The 18,789-nt window shown below is 43.4% G+C and overlaps 1 protein-coding gene across 1 annotated transcript in view; it reads right to left on the bottom strand.

Annotated features, from left to right (window-relative positions):
* The window catches only part of itgb6 (integrin, beta 6), a 96,952-nt gene that overhangs the window by 50,869 nt on the left and 27,294 nt on the right, over window positions 1–18,789 (bottom strand). The window contains exon 10 of the mRNA XM_041201281.1: window positions 15,112–15,201. Coding sequence (XP_041057215.1) covers window positions 15,112–15,201 — 90 coding nt within the window. The remainder of the gene's footprint in view (window positions 1–15,111; window positions 15,202–18,789) is intronic.

Below are 18,789 nucleotides of genomic sequence, written 5' to 3'. Positions count from 1 at the left end.
TGCAGACTGGTCTGTCCACAAGCATGACCCAGACCTTCCTGTCGCTTGCCATTTCAACACATCAACCTGCTCTCATGCCCACATGTCCGTCCTTGGCCTGCAGCAATGTTCCAGTGAAGCTCAATGCAAACTGGAGGAACAGTACCTCATCTTCCAATTAGGCACTTTACAGCCTTTGTACAGACTTTGAGTTCAACAACTTCAGATCATGAACTCTCTCCTCCATCCCCACCCCTTTTATTTCCCCTTTTTCCAATATTCATAATTATTTTTAAATTTTTTCGCACTTACTTTTATTAATATTGTAAAGCATTTATTTTCATTTTTATTCAGTGTTTTATCCGTACCTTTTAGCCCATTTTCAATCTTTTTTCCCACCACCGTCCCCTCCCCTCATTCCACCCCCACTAGGGCATCTGTCACTTGCTCATATTGTTCCGTCTAGAATGCTTACTCTTGTCTGGCTATTATCACACTCTGCTTTCTATCCTTAGTGGCACTATCAGCATCTCCTTTAGCCAGTACCACCACCATTTACACCCATTTGACATTTTGTTCATGACATCTTTGCCAATCTCTCCTATGCCTCCACCTATCGCTGGCCTTCTATACAGCTTCATCTGTTCCACCCCCCCTTAAACAGTATAAATTTCAACAATTTTTACTTCTCTTTAGCTCTGAAGAAGAGTCATATGGGCTTGAAACGATAACTCTGTCTTTCTCTCCACAGATGCTGTCAGACCTGCTGAGTTTTTACAGCATTTTTTGTTTTTGTTTATTTCCAGCATCCTCAGTATTTTGCCTTTATCACATTTTCGCACATTCTGCTCCATCTGCCAAATATTTGCCCACCCACTTAACCTAACTATATCCCTTCGCAGACTCCTTATGTCTTCTTTACAACTTACTCTCATACCTATCTTTGTATCATCAGCAAATTTGGCAACCATACATTCAATCCCTTCACCTAAGTCATTTATTTAGATTGTAAATAGTTGAGGCCCCAGCGCTGATCCCTGCAGCACACCATCAGTTACAGCTTGCCAACCCATAAATGACTCATTTATCCGCACTCTCTGTTTCCTGTTAGCTAACCAATCCTCTATCCATGCTAATATGTTAGCCCCGACACCATGAGCTCTTATTTTGTGTAGTACTTTTGATGTACCTTATCAAATGCCTTTTGAAAATCCAAGTACACCACATCTATAGGTTCTCCTTTATTCAATTTGCTTGTTACTTCCTCAAAGAACTCTAATAAATTAGTCAAACACTGCTTCCCTTTCATAAAACCATGTTGACTCTGCCTGATTGCATTAAGTTTTTCTAACTGTCCTGCTATAATCTCCTTAATAATAGATTCCAGCATTTTCCCCATGAAAGATGTTAAATCTTGGACTACTCTCCTACTCCTCCTTACTGGTTCACTCTCTCCTGCCTCCCCTTATTGGGCCCGCTCTCTCCCGGTTCACCTTGCTGGGTCCACTCTCTCCTACTTTCTTCATACCCTTTTACAACGCACTTGGTTGCTCAATACTGTAGTGACAAAGAAAGACTCCAGGGGAAGGATGTACCATCCATGGCTAACTAAGGAACTTAAAGATAGTATCAAATTGAAAGAAATGTGTACAATCCTGCAAAGATTAGTAGCAAGTCAGGAGATCGGACAGAGTTTTAAAATTAGCAAAGAATGACTAAAAGAACATAAGGAGAAATTAGATTATGTGGGCCCTGACGGGCAGAGAGAGTGCGCGGAGCTGGCGGAGAGAGAGAGTGCGGAGCCGGCGGGGAGAGAGTATGGAGCTGTCAGGGAGAGAGCGTGCGGAGCCGGCGGGGAGAGAGGGAGCATGCAGAGCCGGCGGGGAGAGAGGAAGCATGCGGAGCCGGTGGGGAGACAGGGAGCGCGCGGATCCGGCGGGGAGAGAGGGAGCGCGCGGAGCTGGCAGGGAGAGAGAGCGCGGAGCCGGTGGGGAGAGAGAGTGCACGGATCCAGCGGGGAGAGGTAGCGCGGAGCCGGCAGGTAGAGGGAGCGCGCAGACCAAGAGGGGTGGGAGAGCGTGGAGCCGGTGGGGGTTCAGTTTTTGGACTGACGGATTCTGAAAAAAATCCAAGTGTGCTATCACAAGGTAATAGGTAAGCGATTAGTTGATGTGTATTTTGCTCTTAGCTTTCAAAACTCATGTCATTTATTAGTAATGTAAGGCTTTATTAGCAATAGTAAGACTTACTATCAGTAATAAAGCTGGTTAGGAATAGTAGGGTTTATTAGGAAAAAATAACCAATTCACAAAAGAAACCCTTGGAGAGTGGGCAGAAAGGAACAAGAGTCATTTGGGGCAGAAAAAGCTGTGGAGAGAGCAAGACTTGACTTGGAGAGTGGCAGGAAGGAGCGATTGCTGAGTGGGCATAAAAAGCAGCTGCTGGAAGCAGAGCATATGCAGAATTCAAAACATGAGATTTGGAATAATAAGTGATGTCATCACAGGGGAGAGATTGGTGAATAGTAGGTGAATAATTCTAATTTCCACTTTCTAGGCTCCACTTTTTAATAAATAGTCTATAAGGTCTAGGTTATAAGGCATGGCAGGGCAGTTCAGCCATGTGGAATGCACATCCTGTGACATGTTGGAAGTTATGGACACTTCCCGTAGCCTAGATGACCACACATACAAGAAATGTCACCAGCTGCAGAAACTTGAGCTCTGGGTTTCGGAACTCAAGGAACTGCTGAAGTCACTGTGGGGTATTTGCGATGCTGAGAACTATGTGGACAGCATGTTTAGGGAGATGGTCACACCGCAGGTTAAGAGAGTGTAGGCAGAGAGAGAATGGGTGACTGCAAGACAGTCTAGGAGGGCAAGGCAGGTAGTGCAGGAGCCCCTGAGTCCATCTCGCTCACTAACTAGTATTCCATTTTGGATTCTGGTGAGGACAATGGTTCCTCAGAGGAGTGCAGCCAGAGCCATGTCCATGGCACCATGGGTGGCTCAGCTGCAGAAAAGGGGAGGAAGAACAGCAGAAGGGCAATAGTGGGTGGAGATTTGATAGTTAGGTGAATACACAGGTGTTTCTGCAGCCATAGACATGACTGCAGGATGGTGTGTTGCCTCCCTAGTGCCAGGGTTGAGGATGTCACTGAGTAGCTGCAGGGCATTCTTGTGGGAAGTGCAAACAACCAGAGGTTGTGGTTCATATCAGTACCAATGACATAGGTAGAAAGAAGGATGAGGTCCTAAAATCAGATTTGAGAGAGCTAGGAAAGTAAAAAGCAGGACTTCAAAGGCAGTAATCTGTGCCAAGTGGTAGTGAGTACAGAAATAGGAAGACAAAGCAAATAACATGTGGCAGGAGTGATGGTGCAGAAGTAGGGCTTTAGATTTCTGAGGCATTATGATCGGTTCTGGGACAGGTGGGACCTGTATAAGGAGGACGAGTTACACCTTAGCTGGACTAGGACCAATATCCTAGCAGGGGGATTTGCTAGCGCTGCTGTGGAGGGTTTAAATTCACTTGACACGGGGATGGGAACCTGGTGGGAGTTCAGATGGGAGAGAAACAAAGCTGGTAATGGCTGGAAGAAAAGTACTAAGCAAAATTGGAAGGCAGAAAAAACAAAGGCCAGTGTCAAATAGGGTCAAAATAAGGAAACATGTTAAAAAGACAAAGTTAAAGGCATTCTACCTGAATGTACACAGCTTTTGCAACAAAGTAGATAGAATTGATGGCACAAATAGAAGCAAATGGGTGTGATCTAATTGCCATTATGGAGTTGTGGCTGCAGGGTGACCAAGGCTGGAAATTGAATATTCATGGATACTCAATAGGGAGGATAGGCAAGAATTAAAAGAAGGTGGTTTAGCAATGCTAATAAAGGATGAGATTAGCACAGTAGTGAAAAAGAACCTTGGATCAGAAGATCAAGATGTACAATCAGAATGGATGGTGCTAAGAAATGGCAAGGGGCAGTAAACATTGGTGGCAGTTGTTTATAGGCAACTACACTGTAGTGGTAATGTTAGGCATGGTATAAATCAGGAAATTAGAGGTGCATGTAACAAAGGTAATACAGTAATCATGGGGACTTCAGTCTACATATAGACTGGATAAATCTAATTAGCACTAATTCTGCAGAGGACAAATTCCTGGAATGTATATGAGATGGTTTTCTAGAACGGTATGCTGAAGAACCAACTAGGGTATGGCTACTTCAGATCTCGTATTGTGCAATGAGAAAGGGCTAATTAATAACCTAATTGTAAATGAGCCTTGAGGGAAGAGTGACCATAATATGGTAGAATTTTACACTAAGTTTGAAAGTAGCGTAGCTCAATATGAAACTAGGGTCTTAAATCTAAACAAAGGAAATTATGAAGGGGCAAGTTAACTGTAGTGGATTAGGAAACTACATTAAAAGATATGACAGGAGATAGGCAATGGCTAGCATTTAAATAATTAATGTATGGTTTACAACAAATATATATTCCCTTGAGGCACAAAAACCCAACAGGAGAATTGACTCAACTGTTGCTATCAAGAATAGTTAAAGATGTAGTAGATCAAAGGAAGAAGCTTATAAATTTGCCAGGAAAAAGTAGCAAATCTGAGGATTGGGAGCTTTTTAAAATTCAGCAAAGGAAGACCATCAACTGATAAAGAAATGGAAAATAGAATACAAAAACAAACTAGCAAGAACCACAGGGCAGAATTTTATGTTCCCCTGCTGGCAGGTTTGTAGGCAGAGGACGGCCACAAAATTCCTCAAATGACCTTCCCATTGGGTTCTCACCTGCCCTGACCACTGCAATTTTACAGTGAGTTAGGCCGCTCCCCACCCCCTCACCTTTATCCCAATTGAGTCTTTAAGTGACCAATTAATGACCGCTTGCGGGCTGTTTCCTGCCTCAACTTTTAGGAAAAGGCCGAGAAATTAAACAAATACTGAGGACGGAATTTTCCAATTCACCCTGCGGTGGGTTTAATGGTGGGCAGGAGCTGAAAAATCAGTTTCCTGCTGGCGTAAAATGATGGCGGGAACTTGCGCTCTCACCTGCCATGGCGGGTCGCCATTACCGCCAAAGGAACCGATTTGCATCCTGCTAATAAGATGCAAGGCCCGACCAGAATTGCACCCCCCCCCCCCGCCCCCGCACTGCCAGCAGGAAATCACAACAGCCCAGAACACGTCTGAACCAACATGGCACGTACATGTCAGTACTTAGCTGCAAAAAGTCTGCAGCAGCTCGCAGTGATCCAAAGAGGAGGTGGAGGCCTCCAGTGACCAGACCCTGGGACACCACGTGCAGCAGTGGGTGGGTGGAGCATCCACCACATAGACCTTCTCTGTGCAGCAGCATCTAGGAAGTAGTTGTTCTCGGCGCAGCAACATCTTCCAGGGTCCAGATCATCAATAAACAGGTTCTTCCAGGAGTTGGATCTTCAAGCAGCAGATGTACGGCTGCAGGGGGTACTTTTGGGAGGCAATGGTCTGTGCTGGGGGTGGGGGGGGGGGGCGGGAATTAGATGGGCAGGAGAGGAATGAAGAGCTGAGGCTGGTGTGGAGGTCTAGAGTGGGACAGGGGAGGTTGGTGGTGGTAGGGGAAACAGAGAGATGTTGCTGGTGTCATGGAATGGGTGAGGTGGTATGGAGCAAGAGGCTGTGATGGAGTGAGGGCGGTGAGCGGGACAGGGGTGGGAGGGGGTGCGGGGCTGTTGTGCAGGTGTGGACGGACATGGAAAGAGCGCTGTGCAGGGGTGGGCAGGCATGGGGGGTGGGGTTGGTATTGTGCAGGGGTGGGCAAGCATAGGGGAGTGTTTTGCAGGTGTGGACAGACATGGAAACTGTTGTACAGGAGTGGACAGACATGGAAACTGTTGTACAGGAGTGGACAGACATGGAAACTGTTGTACAGGAGTGGACAGACATGGAAAGAATGTTGTGCAGGTGTGGACGGGCACGGGAGGTGTTGTGCAGGTGTGGACGGGCACGGGAGGTGTTGTGCAGGTGTGGACGGTCACGAGGGTGTTGTGCAGGTGTGGACAGATATGAGGTCGTTGTGCAGGTGTGGATGGGCATGGGGGTGTTGTGCAGATGTGGACAAACACAGAGGGGGTGTCATCCAGGTGTGGATAGACATGGGGTGTTTTTCAGGCATGGTGGGGATGTTGTCCAGGTATGGACAGACATGAGGGTGGTGTTGAGGTGTGGATGGACATGGGGGGGGGGGGGGGGGGTATGTGTGCGGGGGAATGAGGGAGTGGTGAGCAGAATTGATGGAGGAGTCCTGGAGGGCATACTCCGGGCACTGGTGATGGGATAGGTTAAAGGGGGCAGTGGGAGCCGGTAGGGAAGGAAGGCGAGGGTGCAGTGATGTCGAGTGAAGTGGCAATGAGGGTTTTTGGAGAGGATGTGGAAGGTGATACAGATTCTGAGGGTCGGCAGGATGAGTGGGGCATGTCTATTGTAACTGGGGTGGGCTGTTTGGGAAGGTGGGGACTTCAACATTGACCTTCACGAGATGGAAGGTAATGGGGGAGGGTTGAAGGGTGACCATGGGGAGGTCAGGAGTGATTCCTGAGGTTCAATGGTTATGAGGGGGCGACAGAGGGAGGGGAAAAGGTATTCAACTCCACTTGATTTGTCATTAGCACATGGCTGCTCACAATTGTGCAGAGCCTCATGGTGGAGATCTCGAGATGCTGCAAGGGAATTGGGTCATTGGGTGTGGGGGAAGATGCAGGTCATCTCAACTGGACAACTGAAAGGGAACCCCAGCGTTTAGTACTTACAGTACTAGGGCCTTGGGACAGATGAGCATGTGAAGGATAAAGGGTCAGTGTGTACGGGAGAGTTCTTGCACATGGCTCACAAGGGCCCTGGCAAAGACCCTTGGCTCCTTGTACATGCATGATTCTGGGGAACATGGGATGTCCCTTGAAAGATGGTGGAGGGGGGGGCATGCACAGGCTTAAGCACTGTTGCAAATAAACCACATCAGATATGAATAAAGTGCAAGTGAACTATATTTACACAAGAGTGATTAGTTTAACACTGTTAGTGCACCCGTGCAGCCACTTGTGAAATCAGAAGTTCTTAATTTTTCTTTCCCTATCACTTCTTCTAAATGCTCCCCTAACATCTGTAGAAGGGGTGAAGACTGCTTGCTGACCAATTTGCCCTGTTACCTTGGATTAGCTTGGCATCCATCCTCTGGAGACTCGAGGATGGGAGGGCCTCAGCTTTGGCTGTCCTGCTGGGGGGCAGCTGCTCCCTCTGTGGTCATAGAGGACGAAGCTGAAGGAATTCCAGGCAAGAGGGATTCGGAAGGGCCGGACACTCTCAGAGTCCTGAATGGAGGTCACAAGGGTGTTCAACTGCCACTCCTCCTTTTCGGTGTCCTAGGGCCCCTGCTTGACTCCTTGAGGGGAAGGGGCACCTGAAGGGAGGTCGAAGTGCCCCATCCCCTCCATACATAGCCGCTGCGAAAGCTCACCCATTACTACAGCAATGGAATGCAGTTCTGCACGTATCTTCAGCAGGATCTGCTGGACCAGGTTCTCCATGGCTTCGGCCACCCTCTGCATGGAGACCTCCATGCATGAACAGGTTGGCATCACTGCATCAGAGAGCAGGCGGATGGAACCTTCCACCTCACGTGCCACTCTGTTGAGGGCCTCTGTCTTATATTCCCCCCGCCTTTTGCTGCCTTTCCAGCACCTTACGGTAAGCTGATTTCAGAGGACCATCATCGGACTCGAACTTCGCAAATGCCTCTTCCCCAGCATTCCTCCAAGTGTTAGTGAGCTTGGCTGACCCTGCCTCCTCCTGCTGCTGACATGTGCTCTGTGGAGTGACCAGCAGAATGTGAGACCCTTCCTAAACTAAATCTAATACCCATCAAGGTGTGAGAATCTGGGCAGATGGAGGGTGCAGGTGACTCCTGTGACACCTCTAGAGGTGCACTTTCTTCCTCAGTAATGTCTTCGGTCCTCTCTGGGATTGTTTGAGTGCTGGTCAGAGTTTTGTCTGTTTTGGGCCTTGCCCTCTTCCTGGTGGTATCAGGAGAGGAGAGAGCGAATGACTGCAACAGCTGCCTCCAACATGTAAGAACGTGTGACGCTTAGGTTTCTATGACACGCATGAATCCTTACTAGATGGAGGCCACAAGCCCACCTCTCCATCTCCATAGGCTCTGTCCCAGTCCTCCCCTGCCAGCTGGGCTGCCCGCTCCTCAAAGTTGGTGAGGTCTTTGAAGTGTGGCCAGTCCCTCCCGTCTTCTCCCTCTCTTAACTTAACCTGCAAAGTGAGGAGGGACTTGAGAGCAATTGGGTTTCATGTATCTTACTCATGCTTCCAGTCTTACAAATAACCCGCTAGATTGTGTGCCAAGTGATTAATGTACTGCAGCTCGTCCAGAGAATTCTGGGGCAGCACCCTGCACAGCTCATGCAGATAAGGAGAAGGCTCACAGAGGCATGTTATTAGGGGTGCTTGATGGTGCCCCCTTCCCTCACACCCCGTCCCAGAGAGCATGTAGGATCTCTGTGTGGAAGGGTCAGGGACCCACAGTGGCCTCTCCACCTATAGAGTAGATTGACTGCAGTACAGTTATGAGGCATCACCCTATCACTTTGCCACTGAGGCTTATGTCCTCTGTACCATTCAGTGAGATAAGTGTGAGAAGTTGAGGGTTCACTTACCCTGATGAAACGGATGAGATCATTCATCCATTTCCTGCAGTGCAGGGCAGTCTTCCATTGTACATCTTGGGCACTGACTGCCCTGGAGACATCCTCCCATGTCAGGTTCATCTCCTTGCTCAACCTCCTCCTCCCATCCCGTGGATAGAGGATGTCCCTCCTGGCCTCCATTTTATCGAGCTGGATGCCCAAGGAGGCATCGTTGAATTTGGGCACCGGAGCTCCTTGTCCTCTTCAGGCCATCTCCTCCCTCAGTGTTGGGTAGGTTGCTGTCTGGGCACGTTTTAAAAATGGTGCACGGATATGACGGCGGGGCGCTTGGATATCCAGCCTGCCCCGATGCACGATATGTCATGAAACCCATGATTGCATAATTAATGAGGCTGGAGTCACGCGAATTCTCATTGGCCTCTGCAATGGGAAAGACTCCCCATTCCTGCCCACCCCCCTCCATGGGACTTAGTCACAGAAGGGAAAATTCCACCCTTTGTGTCAGTCATTATGGAGGAAGACACAAAAAATACAAGAAATTCCAGAAATACAAGAGAACCAAGTGAGAATGAGGAACTGAAAGAAATTGGTGTTGGTAAAAAAAGTAGTACTGGAGAAATTAATGGGACTGAAATTTAAGCCCTGGGCCTGATGATCCACATCCCAGAGTGTTGAAATGGCTGTAGGGATACTGGATGCATTGGTGGTTATCTTCCAAAATTCTATAGATTCTGGAATGGTTCCTGCAGATTGGAAGGTAGCAAATGTAATTTCATTATTTAAGAAAGGAGGGAACAGAGAAAACAGAGAACTACGGACCTGTTAGCCTGACATCAGTACTGGGTAAAATGCTAGAATCCATTGTAAAGGATGTGATAATTGGGCACTTGGAAATAATGCTAGGATTGGATAGAGTCAGCATGGAAGGGAAATCATGTTTGACAAACCTGTTGGAGTTTTTTGAGGATGTGGCTAGCAGAATAGATAAGGGGAAAATCAGTGGATGTGGTGTATTTGGATTTTCAGAAGGCTTTCGATAAGGTCCCACATAAGAGGTTAGTAAACGTAATTAGAGCACATGGGTTTTGGAGTAATATACCAGCATGGATTGAGAAATAGTTAACAAATAGAAAACAGAGAGTCGGAATTAAATGGGTCATTCTCATGGTGGCAGGCTGTGAATAGTGGTGTACTGCAAGGATCAGTGCTTAGGCTCCAGTTGTTCACAATCTATATTAATGATTTGGATGTAGGAACCAAATATAATATTTCCAAGTTTGCTGATGACACAAAACTACATGAGAATGAGAGTTGCAAGTGGGATGCAATGAAGCTTCAAAGGGATTTAGGCAGGCTAAGTGAGTGGACAAGAACACGGCAGACAGAATATAACATAGAAAAATGTGAAGTTATCACTTTGGTAGGTAAAACAGAAATGCAGAGCATTTCTTAAATGGTGAGATAATGGAAAGCTTTGATGTCCAAAACTTGTTCATGACCTTGTTCATGAGTCACTGAAAGGTAACATGCAGGTGCAGCAAGCAATTAGGAAGCCAAATGGTATGTTGGCTTTTATTTCAAGATGTTTTGAGTACAGGAGTAAAGATGTCTTGCTGAACTTGTATAGAGCCTTGGTGAAACCACACCTGGAGTATTGTGTACAGTTTTGGTCTCCTTACCTAATGAAGGATGTACTTGTCATGAAGGGAGCACAATGAAGGTTCACCGGACTGATTCCTGCGATGGCAGGATAGTCCTATGGAGAGAGATTGAGAAGGCTCGGCCCGTATTCTCCAGAGTTTTGAAGAATGAGAGGTGACCTCATTCAAACATACAAAATTCTTCCAGGTCTCAACAGGGTGGATCATCCATAGCTGGGGTGTCCAGAATCAGGGGACACAGACTCAGAATAGGAGGTAGGTCATTTGGGACTGAGATGAGGAGGCATTTATTCACTCAGAGGGAGGTGAATCTTTGGAATTCTCTACCCCAAAGGGTAGCTGAGTCATTAAGTATGTTCAAGACAGAAATCAATAGATTTCTATATATTAAAGACATCAAGGGATATTGCGATAGAGCAGGAAAACGGTGTTGAAGTAGAAGATCGGCCATTTGAATAGCAGAGCAGACTTGAGGGACTGAATGGCCTATTCCTGCTCCTAATTCATATGTTCCTATGCATTTTTCTGAGTGTTATAAAATATCTCCTTAAATGTCTGCGACTGAATCTCTACAGCCCTACCCTTTAACCAACTTTCCCAATTCACTTTAGCCAGATCTGTTTTATACTCTTGTAATTGCTTTTATTTAAAGTTAAACACTCGTCTTAATTTCCCACCTCTCACTCTCAAAATGAACGCAAAATTCAATCATTCTATGATCATTGCAATTTAAGACCCCCTCTATGATGAAGTCATTAATTAATCCTGTTTCATTGCACATTGCCAGGTCTAGAATACCTGCTCTCTGATTGGCTCTAGAACATGCTCGTAAAGGAATTTGTTGCGAAAACATTGTAGGAACTTTCGCTGCTATCTTCCTGCTCTCTCTCAGACTCACTGTTTAAACTCTCACCACTCTCTCCCTGCTCCCTCTCAGACTCGCTGTTTAAACTCCCACTGTTCTCTCCCTGCTCCCTCTCAAACTCACTATTTAAACTCACTGCTCTCTCCCTGCTCCCTCTCAGACTCACTATTTAAACTCCCACCGTTCTCCCTCTCAAGCTCAAAGTTTAAACTCCCATCGAGTTTTGCCAGGGAGATGCTGATTTAAATCTAAACTTTCAGTTTGAATTCAGCTAAAGCAAATTTAAACTTTTTTCTCTATAATTGCTTATATAGAAATAATAATATATATGCATTATTTTTTAAAAAACAGTTTAGGGTACCTGTGTAAAACTTGTAAGCTAAGAAGACTTGAGAGATGCAAAAATTATTTTACGTCTCAGATTCAAACATCCACAATATTTCAGTGGAGAGCACAATATTATAATATTTCTTTGGTATGCAGATGTTAGCTGTATGTTTGCACTTAATAAACAAGCTGCTAATCCTGCTCGTTCCAAGTACAGAAAAGGCATGCACAAACCTGCTGCTTTCCTTACCTGCAGACTGTGAATCAGGTGATGAAAGAGGCCTTACTCATTGCGGCAAAGGGATATTTGTTTACCTCTAGCATTTGTTAATCGGCTGTCTATGCAACACAAATGGCAGTTTCTTTTGCATTAGTGGACTGACATAAAGATGCACCTGGAAACAATTCTTAACAAAGGCAGATGTCCTTCAAAATCTGACCACATCTGCTGGTTGATGAGCCCACAGAAAACCCAGTCAATTTGTGTTGGGAAGATAAAGACAAATCTAGAGCTTAATGCATGTTTCAACAAATCTGATCCAGCAGGTGATAGTTTACTGTATATTCAAACTTCAGAATGCAGGGAAGAGGTAATGTTTCAACTGACAACTTTGTCTGGGAGTGAATTCCACAGGTAGATGAATTAATTTGGAAAGCTTTAATTTACTGTGGATTATTTGGACTAATATAAAACAAAGCAGCACAGCTGAACCAGCTGTGCAATCCTAACATTAACTTAAGGGATCAAGCTTAAGTGTTTGTTAACAAAGGTTCCTTACATAAAATCAAAGGTTCTTCATTGTGGTTGACTCTTAACTCCAAAGTGGCTTAACAAGCACACAACGTTATATCAAAAACAGAGCAACTAGAATTGGGCAATACATGCCAGCATTTCCTGTGAAGCTTGCATTCCAAGAATGAACAAAGCAAAAAAGAGTGAAAGTAGCTGGTAGAGGTGGTACTGAGGAGAGTTAATACGACAGTGGGTGGTAGGGTGAGAGGAAGCAGATCAGCCACTGGGTAATCAATTGCTGGTGATGTCTGGCTGCACACTGGTGAGGTGCCCTCCCACTTATGCTTTGTCCTTGTCATTGTCTGGATCTTTGTCATCAGATTGTTGAAGATCTTCTTGTTGTGCTGGCTCAATATGCTGCACTTGTTGCACAGCAAAGTTGTGCAAAGTGCAGCAGACAACTACAATGTGAGAGGCTCTCTTCGAACTGTAGTGCAGGAAGCTCCCAGACCTATTCAGGCAGCATAAATGTTGTTTGAGCAGACTGATAGAGTGCTCATTGATGGCTTTAGTGATCCCATGGTTTTGGTCATATATCCTTCTAGTGGGTTAATGTGGATTTTGTAGATGTTTCTTGATCCATGTGTACAGAAGACAGTCTTTGTCCCCAAACAGGTCAATTGGTGGGAGGATGGTGGACTGACAAATTATGTATGTGTCATTACAGCTATCAAAAAACAGAGCACAGGCCGGCATTATTTAGGCAATGGTCACTCACCAGCTGAATATCACGAGAGTGGTCATCTTTCCTATCCACAAATACTGCTGGCTGATTGAGAGATGCCATTATGGCTACATGCATGCAGTAATTGACAACTTGAACTAATGGGAAGCGTACTATCAGTCCAAATCTCACATTCCTTTCCTGGCATTTATGGAGAATGTAAAACATTGATTGGCGTTGGTAAACTGCTTGGTACAGGCATAAACAGAAATCTGATTTTTGTGACTGACATCACCTGTACAGCCTGGAATAAAATTAAGGCAAAAAAATTCAGGGCCATTGACATCTTGACTGGCATAGTCAATATATGACCAAGTGGGAGAATGGCTTTAGATCTTGTAAGAAAAGACAACATAGGTCTATGACAGCCTCTCAAGAAAAACATAGGCAAAAATTCATCTTGTGTGGTGGTATAAAAAAGGCAATAGCAAATTGGCAGACACTCAGGCTCCACTCAATTTTATATTCCATTTGGAAAGAATGAGCATCACCATCACTGCTTTTGTCAGGTATAGAGAGTTAAAATTAGCCCAATGGTGTTTTCAGAAAATGTAACTATATTCACACCAATTTGCCATTTTACACTAAAGGATAGCAGCCCTTGCAGCACAGTGTAAAAGAAGGGATTATATAATAGATCTATTTGATACAAGTCTGAAACTTATCAATGGTTCCAGCTTAGATTCCAGTCAGGCAGTAAGCTACTTACACTGATACAGAAACAAAAGCAAACACACAGCAAGTAAGGCAATATCCAGAGAGAGTTTATGTTTCAGGTGTACACTTATCTTCAGAACTGAAAAATAATGCCTCTGCCCATTCCTTGTTTCTCAGTTCTCAGGGAGAGCCTGCAACCAAAGCATAAACTTCTCTCCTCCACAACTCCAATCTCCCTCTCCACTTTAGGTGTTGACTGATCTGTTGCATGTTTCCAGCATCTGCAGAATTTTGCTTTTTACCCTGTTCACAATGTCTGGTTCAAATTTGCATTACCCTACCAGGAGAAAGCTCTTAGTTGGCATAGTTACACATACTGTGATGACCCGTGTGCTTTTTTGGGGTAGGGGTGGGGGGCAGGATGGAGAATCTATATTTTATGTTGCAGCGATGGTCCCTTTAAAAATTAGGTTTATCTATGAGATGTTTTCCGGTAAAGCACCTGGCTTCCAGTAAATGATCATGTGACCAGGTTGCCTTGGAAAATAGAAAAAAGGCCAACAAGAAGTTAGTTATATGGATGAATAGATTGTGGCATGGTTCTGTTTCATGCCGTTTTTTTGGAGTTTCGAACAATCTGGCTGCAGAAGAGGGAACATCTCTTTCCAGCAAAGTTCATCTGAAATTTTGAATGCTAGCTAAAATACTTTAAGCTCTTCTGAACTGAAGGACTCCTGACAATGAGTTGAGCTTCTAGAGATAGCCAAGCTGGGTGGAGAGTGAGAGAGAGTTTTAGATGCAAGGTTCTAGATTTTAAAAAATACTAGAACCAGGAGAGTTCTGACCAGAGGTGGCTATGCTTAGGACCCTAGTGATGCCTGTGTTGAATGAGAAGTCTACAACAATGGGACAATTGGAGGAGATTTGAAGTGACTATCTTACTGGAAGTGGAAGGGAGTGGTTAATCTTCCAATTTCTGATAAGTATCTGACCTGAATTTTGGATGTGTAAGTCGAATGGGTATAGAAGGAAATTTGAGTTAAGAAGTTCAGTTTAGAGAATGAATAACCGTGTTTGTTGTACTTTTAGGGATGACTAACTACCTTCTGCTGGGAGCTGTTTCCATGAGTGACCGGCAATAGCTTCCTGTCAGGCAAAATCTCAATCCTACCTGCTTTTTCATTATAACACCATGTTAAAATGAACTCATTCTGGTGCCAACATGGACACTGGCCATTCTCACACCTGAACTTAAAATCCAGGCTTAGATGTCAGATTTCACACTACATCCCAATATTTGTGAAAAAATTAATTATTTAACTAAAAAATAAAGATTTTCACTGAATGGTATTGAGATTTGACTTTTCTGTTGAGTGCTAAAAATACAAAAGTGTACCTTGTATGCCTTAATAATCAATTGAAGGATATTTCCTGAATCACTTTCGAGTAGTTCCACTGTGGCACCAGGTATCAGTTTTGCATAATTCTACAAGGAAGCAACAATAATGTGATGATTAATTTAAAAGCAACAAACACACCCATAAAATAAGTTGCTGTGCAATAATAATTATAAAAATTCATTTCTAAAGAAACTATAAACATATGAAAGATTATGTCAAGAACTGATAATAATGGAGCGTGAACAACTCAGATGCTTTTTCTGTAAATAAATTGATTTTGGTTGGAAATATGGTAGCCATTTACTTCAATATTCTAACTGTTCAAAATCTGGGACTTAATGCTGTGATTAGACTGCATGCCTTGTATCAAACAAACATAGTTTTCCAAATAGCAGTGATGCATAGTATGAATTATAATCGCCAACCCCACGATTATTTGGAGTGATTAGGGTTAGGGTTAGTGCATTAGGATTAGGGTTACGGTTAGGGTTAGTGCATTAGGGTTAGGGTCAGGGTCAGGGTTAGGAGTTTGGAGTTGTCCAAGTATTTAGAGATCACCTGTAAGAGGTAGTCCTGCACCACTATTAATGCAGGTCATGCATAATATAAAAGGTGACTAAAGTGACATGAATATTAAAACAACCGACAGTTCATTGCATAATGTGAAAAGGCTATCACTAATAAGTCTGAGAAATGAAACTGATCCACAAAGCAACGAAGACTTTGTTTAAAACATCAAAAGTGATTATATATTTTTCTCTGGTGATTAATATGAGTGAAAAGGTCAATGCAAATATAAGATGGAAAAGATGTTGAAAATAAAAAAATACCAGTTTTCCAATGCAAACAATTAATATAGAGCAAACAGGAATTAATCTAATTAAGATTGAGTTTGAACAATTGTGTTAATGGTGTTTCAACATATCTGTGTATGTTACCGTGTTCAACTGCTCTGTGCTGGATTATGAGAGTCTGTTACTATTGATGTTCACTGTGCTTGATTGGTTCAGCCTGGGTATAGACTCAGAGAAAAGTAAACAAAGTCATAGAAAGAGCTGGAAGCCAGAGCTGAAGCATGGCATAGATATTTTAAAGCACAGTGAACAAACCCCATTACACACACACAAACTAGTGTCATCAAAGCATAGATCCGAGATATAAAATATACAGCATACATCAGCAAGTGGTTCATGAATAAAAGAGTGCTTGTGCAGAATTCTGGAGAATGTGATTAGTAAGTTTTCTTTAAGCAATGTAAATGGACTATGAAACTCCACATCATCTCAAAATGGTACCAATATTGTAACAATAATATAATTATTAACTGCAACAAGGTTTCTGACTTTAATGAGGGGTACTCTATAGCTACGACATGCATGTGCATAAGCCTAACATAATGGAGAAAATCCACTCAGGTGGTCTTATCCAAAATTTATTTGTCTTGTATCTAAATTTATTTTTGCTGGTTTGGGGAGGAGTAGGGTCACATTTTGTATCAAAGCACTGAAAGTGAGATGCAGCAGGGATACAAAAATCTAAAAATTTCTAAAAGAAGCAAATAAAATCAACAAGAAAACTAAACTATTGATTGTCTCAGGATCTAAGCAAAACAGTTTATATCAATGACACAACTACTAATTCACAAATTATTTCTTACAATTGTCTCAAATTAATTCCCCAGGGGCATTTGCTAGTAACTATTTTTACATCAGTACTGGGATAAACTTTTGGAGTCAACCGTGATGATTGTTTAACCTTTATGAAGCTGGGTATTTTGTGCTTTATTGATCAACTGTTCAAACTGCTGAACTGTTAAATAATGTTGCTCACCAGCAATGAAAGCAGCTGAGTAGAACTCTGCTCAGATTGCCACTGTGGGTCTAAATCAATGGAAATTAAGATTGATCAGGAAAAAGCATTTTTTACAGGTGGAAGCTGAGGGGGGTAAGCACTGAGCGAAAAAGCACATGGGAAACCAACTATAGTGATCAGTTGTAAAGATTATTCAGGCTGCAGACCAAAATCAGTTTCTATAACTGAGTTTTACTGTAAAGGCATTGGGTTAGAATCATATCTCTCAAGAATGAAGTTTTCTTTTACAAAGTGGAAGGATCTGGACATGCTAACCTGGGATTTTTTTTTTAAAAAGGTCATAAGTTCACCTTGGAACTGTCAGCAAGGAGACCGCTCTTCCAAAAAGTCACCTGACCTACATGGTACTTGAGAAGGAGTTATTTGTTTGTGTTGAACTGCAAAGCTCTTTAATTAATGAAAAGCTAGGAGACAAAAAGGCAATCACATGGGAGAGAGGAAAAAGCCTAAGTTGTGGACCTGCCTGTTTTGAAGGCAGCCTTGTGAAAACAAGCGGAGAAAGGAAAGCTACCTTGACTGGCTCCCTCTCTCTCTACCTTGCCTAAAATTGTGCGTGGCTATCAGCCTATAGCTGCAGAACCAGGGACAGTGGGTGATTGGTTGCAGAATAATAATTGATAAGGGATGAAAGGACAGAGACTAGGCTTCTTACACATTGGTAAACTAAAATGTCAAAAGTTGCTCAGGCTTTTTTTACAGACAAAAATGTAACCATGACTGGGTTTACAGAAATTAACGAAGAGTAAGTTAATAGAATTGGCAGATAAGCTGGAGTTAGAATTATGCAAAGGGGTGAGCAAAGTAGACATAGTTAAGATAAAGTGCAGCATTTGAAATTGGAAGGGGTACCATAAAGACCATATTCTCCAGGGGGTGAGTCAATTGATTGGCAAAAGAAAAAGGAAAGAGAAAAGGCAGAAAAGTAAAAAGAAAGAGAAGAAAGAGAAAGAGCATTTAGGAAGCTGGAACTGGAATTTCAGGCAAAGGAGAAGGATAAGGAAAGATAGGCAAAGGAGAGAGAGAAGGAACAAGAAAGGGAATACTGGTATAAAAGGCTGGACCTTAAAAAAGAGGCTTCAGATGCTGAAGAAGGTTCTGATAATGAAAAAATCTCCAACCCAAAGCCTAGTGGGGAGATGTTTAAATTTGCAAGTTCTCCCAAAGTTTGAGGAAAGTAATGTAGAGGCATTCTTTATTTCATTTGAGAAGGTTGTTAAGCAAATGAAGTGGCCAAATAAAACCTGGATATTGCCTTTACAGAGTAAGTTGGTGGGTAGAGCTCGCGAGATTTATGTTTCACTTTCAGAAGAGGTTTCTGTGGATTATAGTGCAGTGAAAAAAAAGGCAGTTCTTTGTGTATATGAGTTTGTCCCTGAAGCATACAGGCAGAAATTTCACAATATAATGGGCAGACCTACATTGAATTTTTTTTTGGGTAAGGTTACTGTTGTAAAAAAAAATTTTAAAAGAAAAAAAGTAATTTTGACCATTGGCTATGGGTATTAAAGGTAGAGACAACTTATGAAGCTCTTAGGGAAATAATTCTCTTGGAACAATTTAAAGGTTCACTTCCTCCAGTACTTAGAACCCATGTTGAAAACCAGGGGGTTAAAACAGCTGGACAGACAACAGAGATGGCTGACGATTATGAGCTGGTCCATAAATCTAAACCCCATCATCCCCACAACCCGAGAAGGATAGAAGGTGAAAGGAAGGCAAGTGGCCAGGGATGAGAAGGGAGAGGTGGGAATACCCTGGAAACTCCTCCTCAGGCCAGAAAGGAAGGTGCTGAGAGTGGAAGC

Source organism: Carcharodon carcharias, chromosome 12 (assembly GCF_017639515.1).
Source record: "Carcharodon carcharias isolate sCarCar2 chromosome 12, sCarCar2.pri, whole genome shotgun sequence".
NCBI classification, from domain to species: Eukaryota; Metazoa; Chordata; class Chondrichthyes; order Lamniformes; family Lamnidae; genus Carcharodon; species Carcharodon carcharias.
The sequence above is the reverse complement of the archived record's forward strand: the minus strand, read 5'-3'. Positions and strand labels throughout refer to the sequence as shown.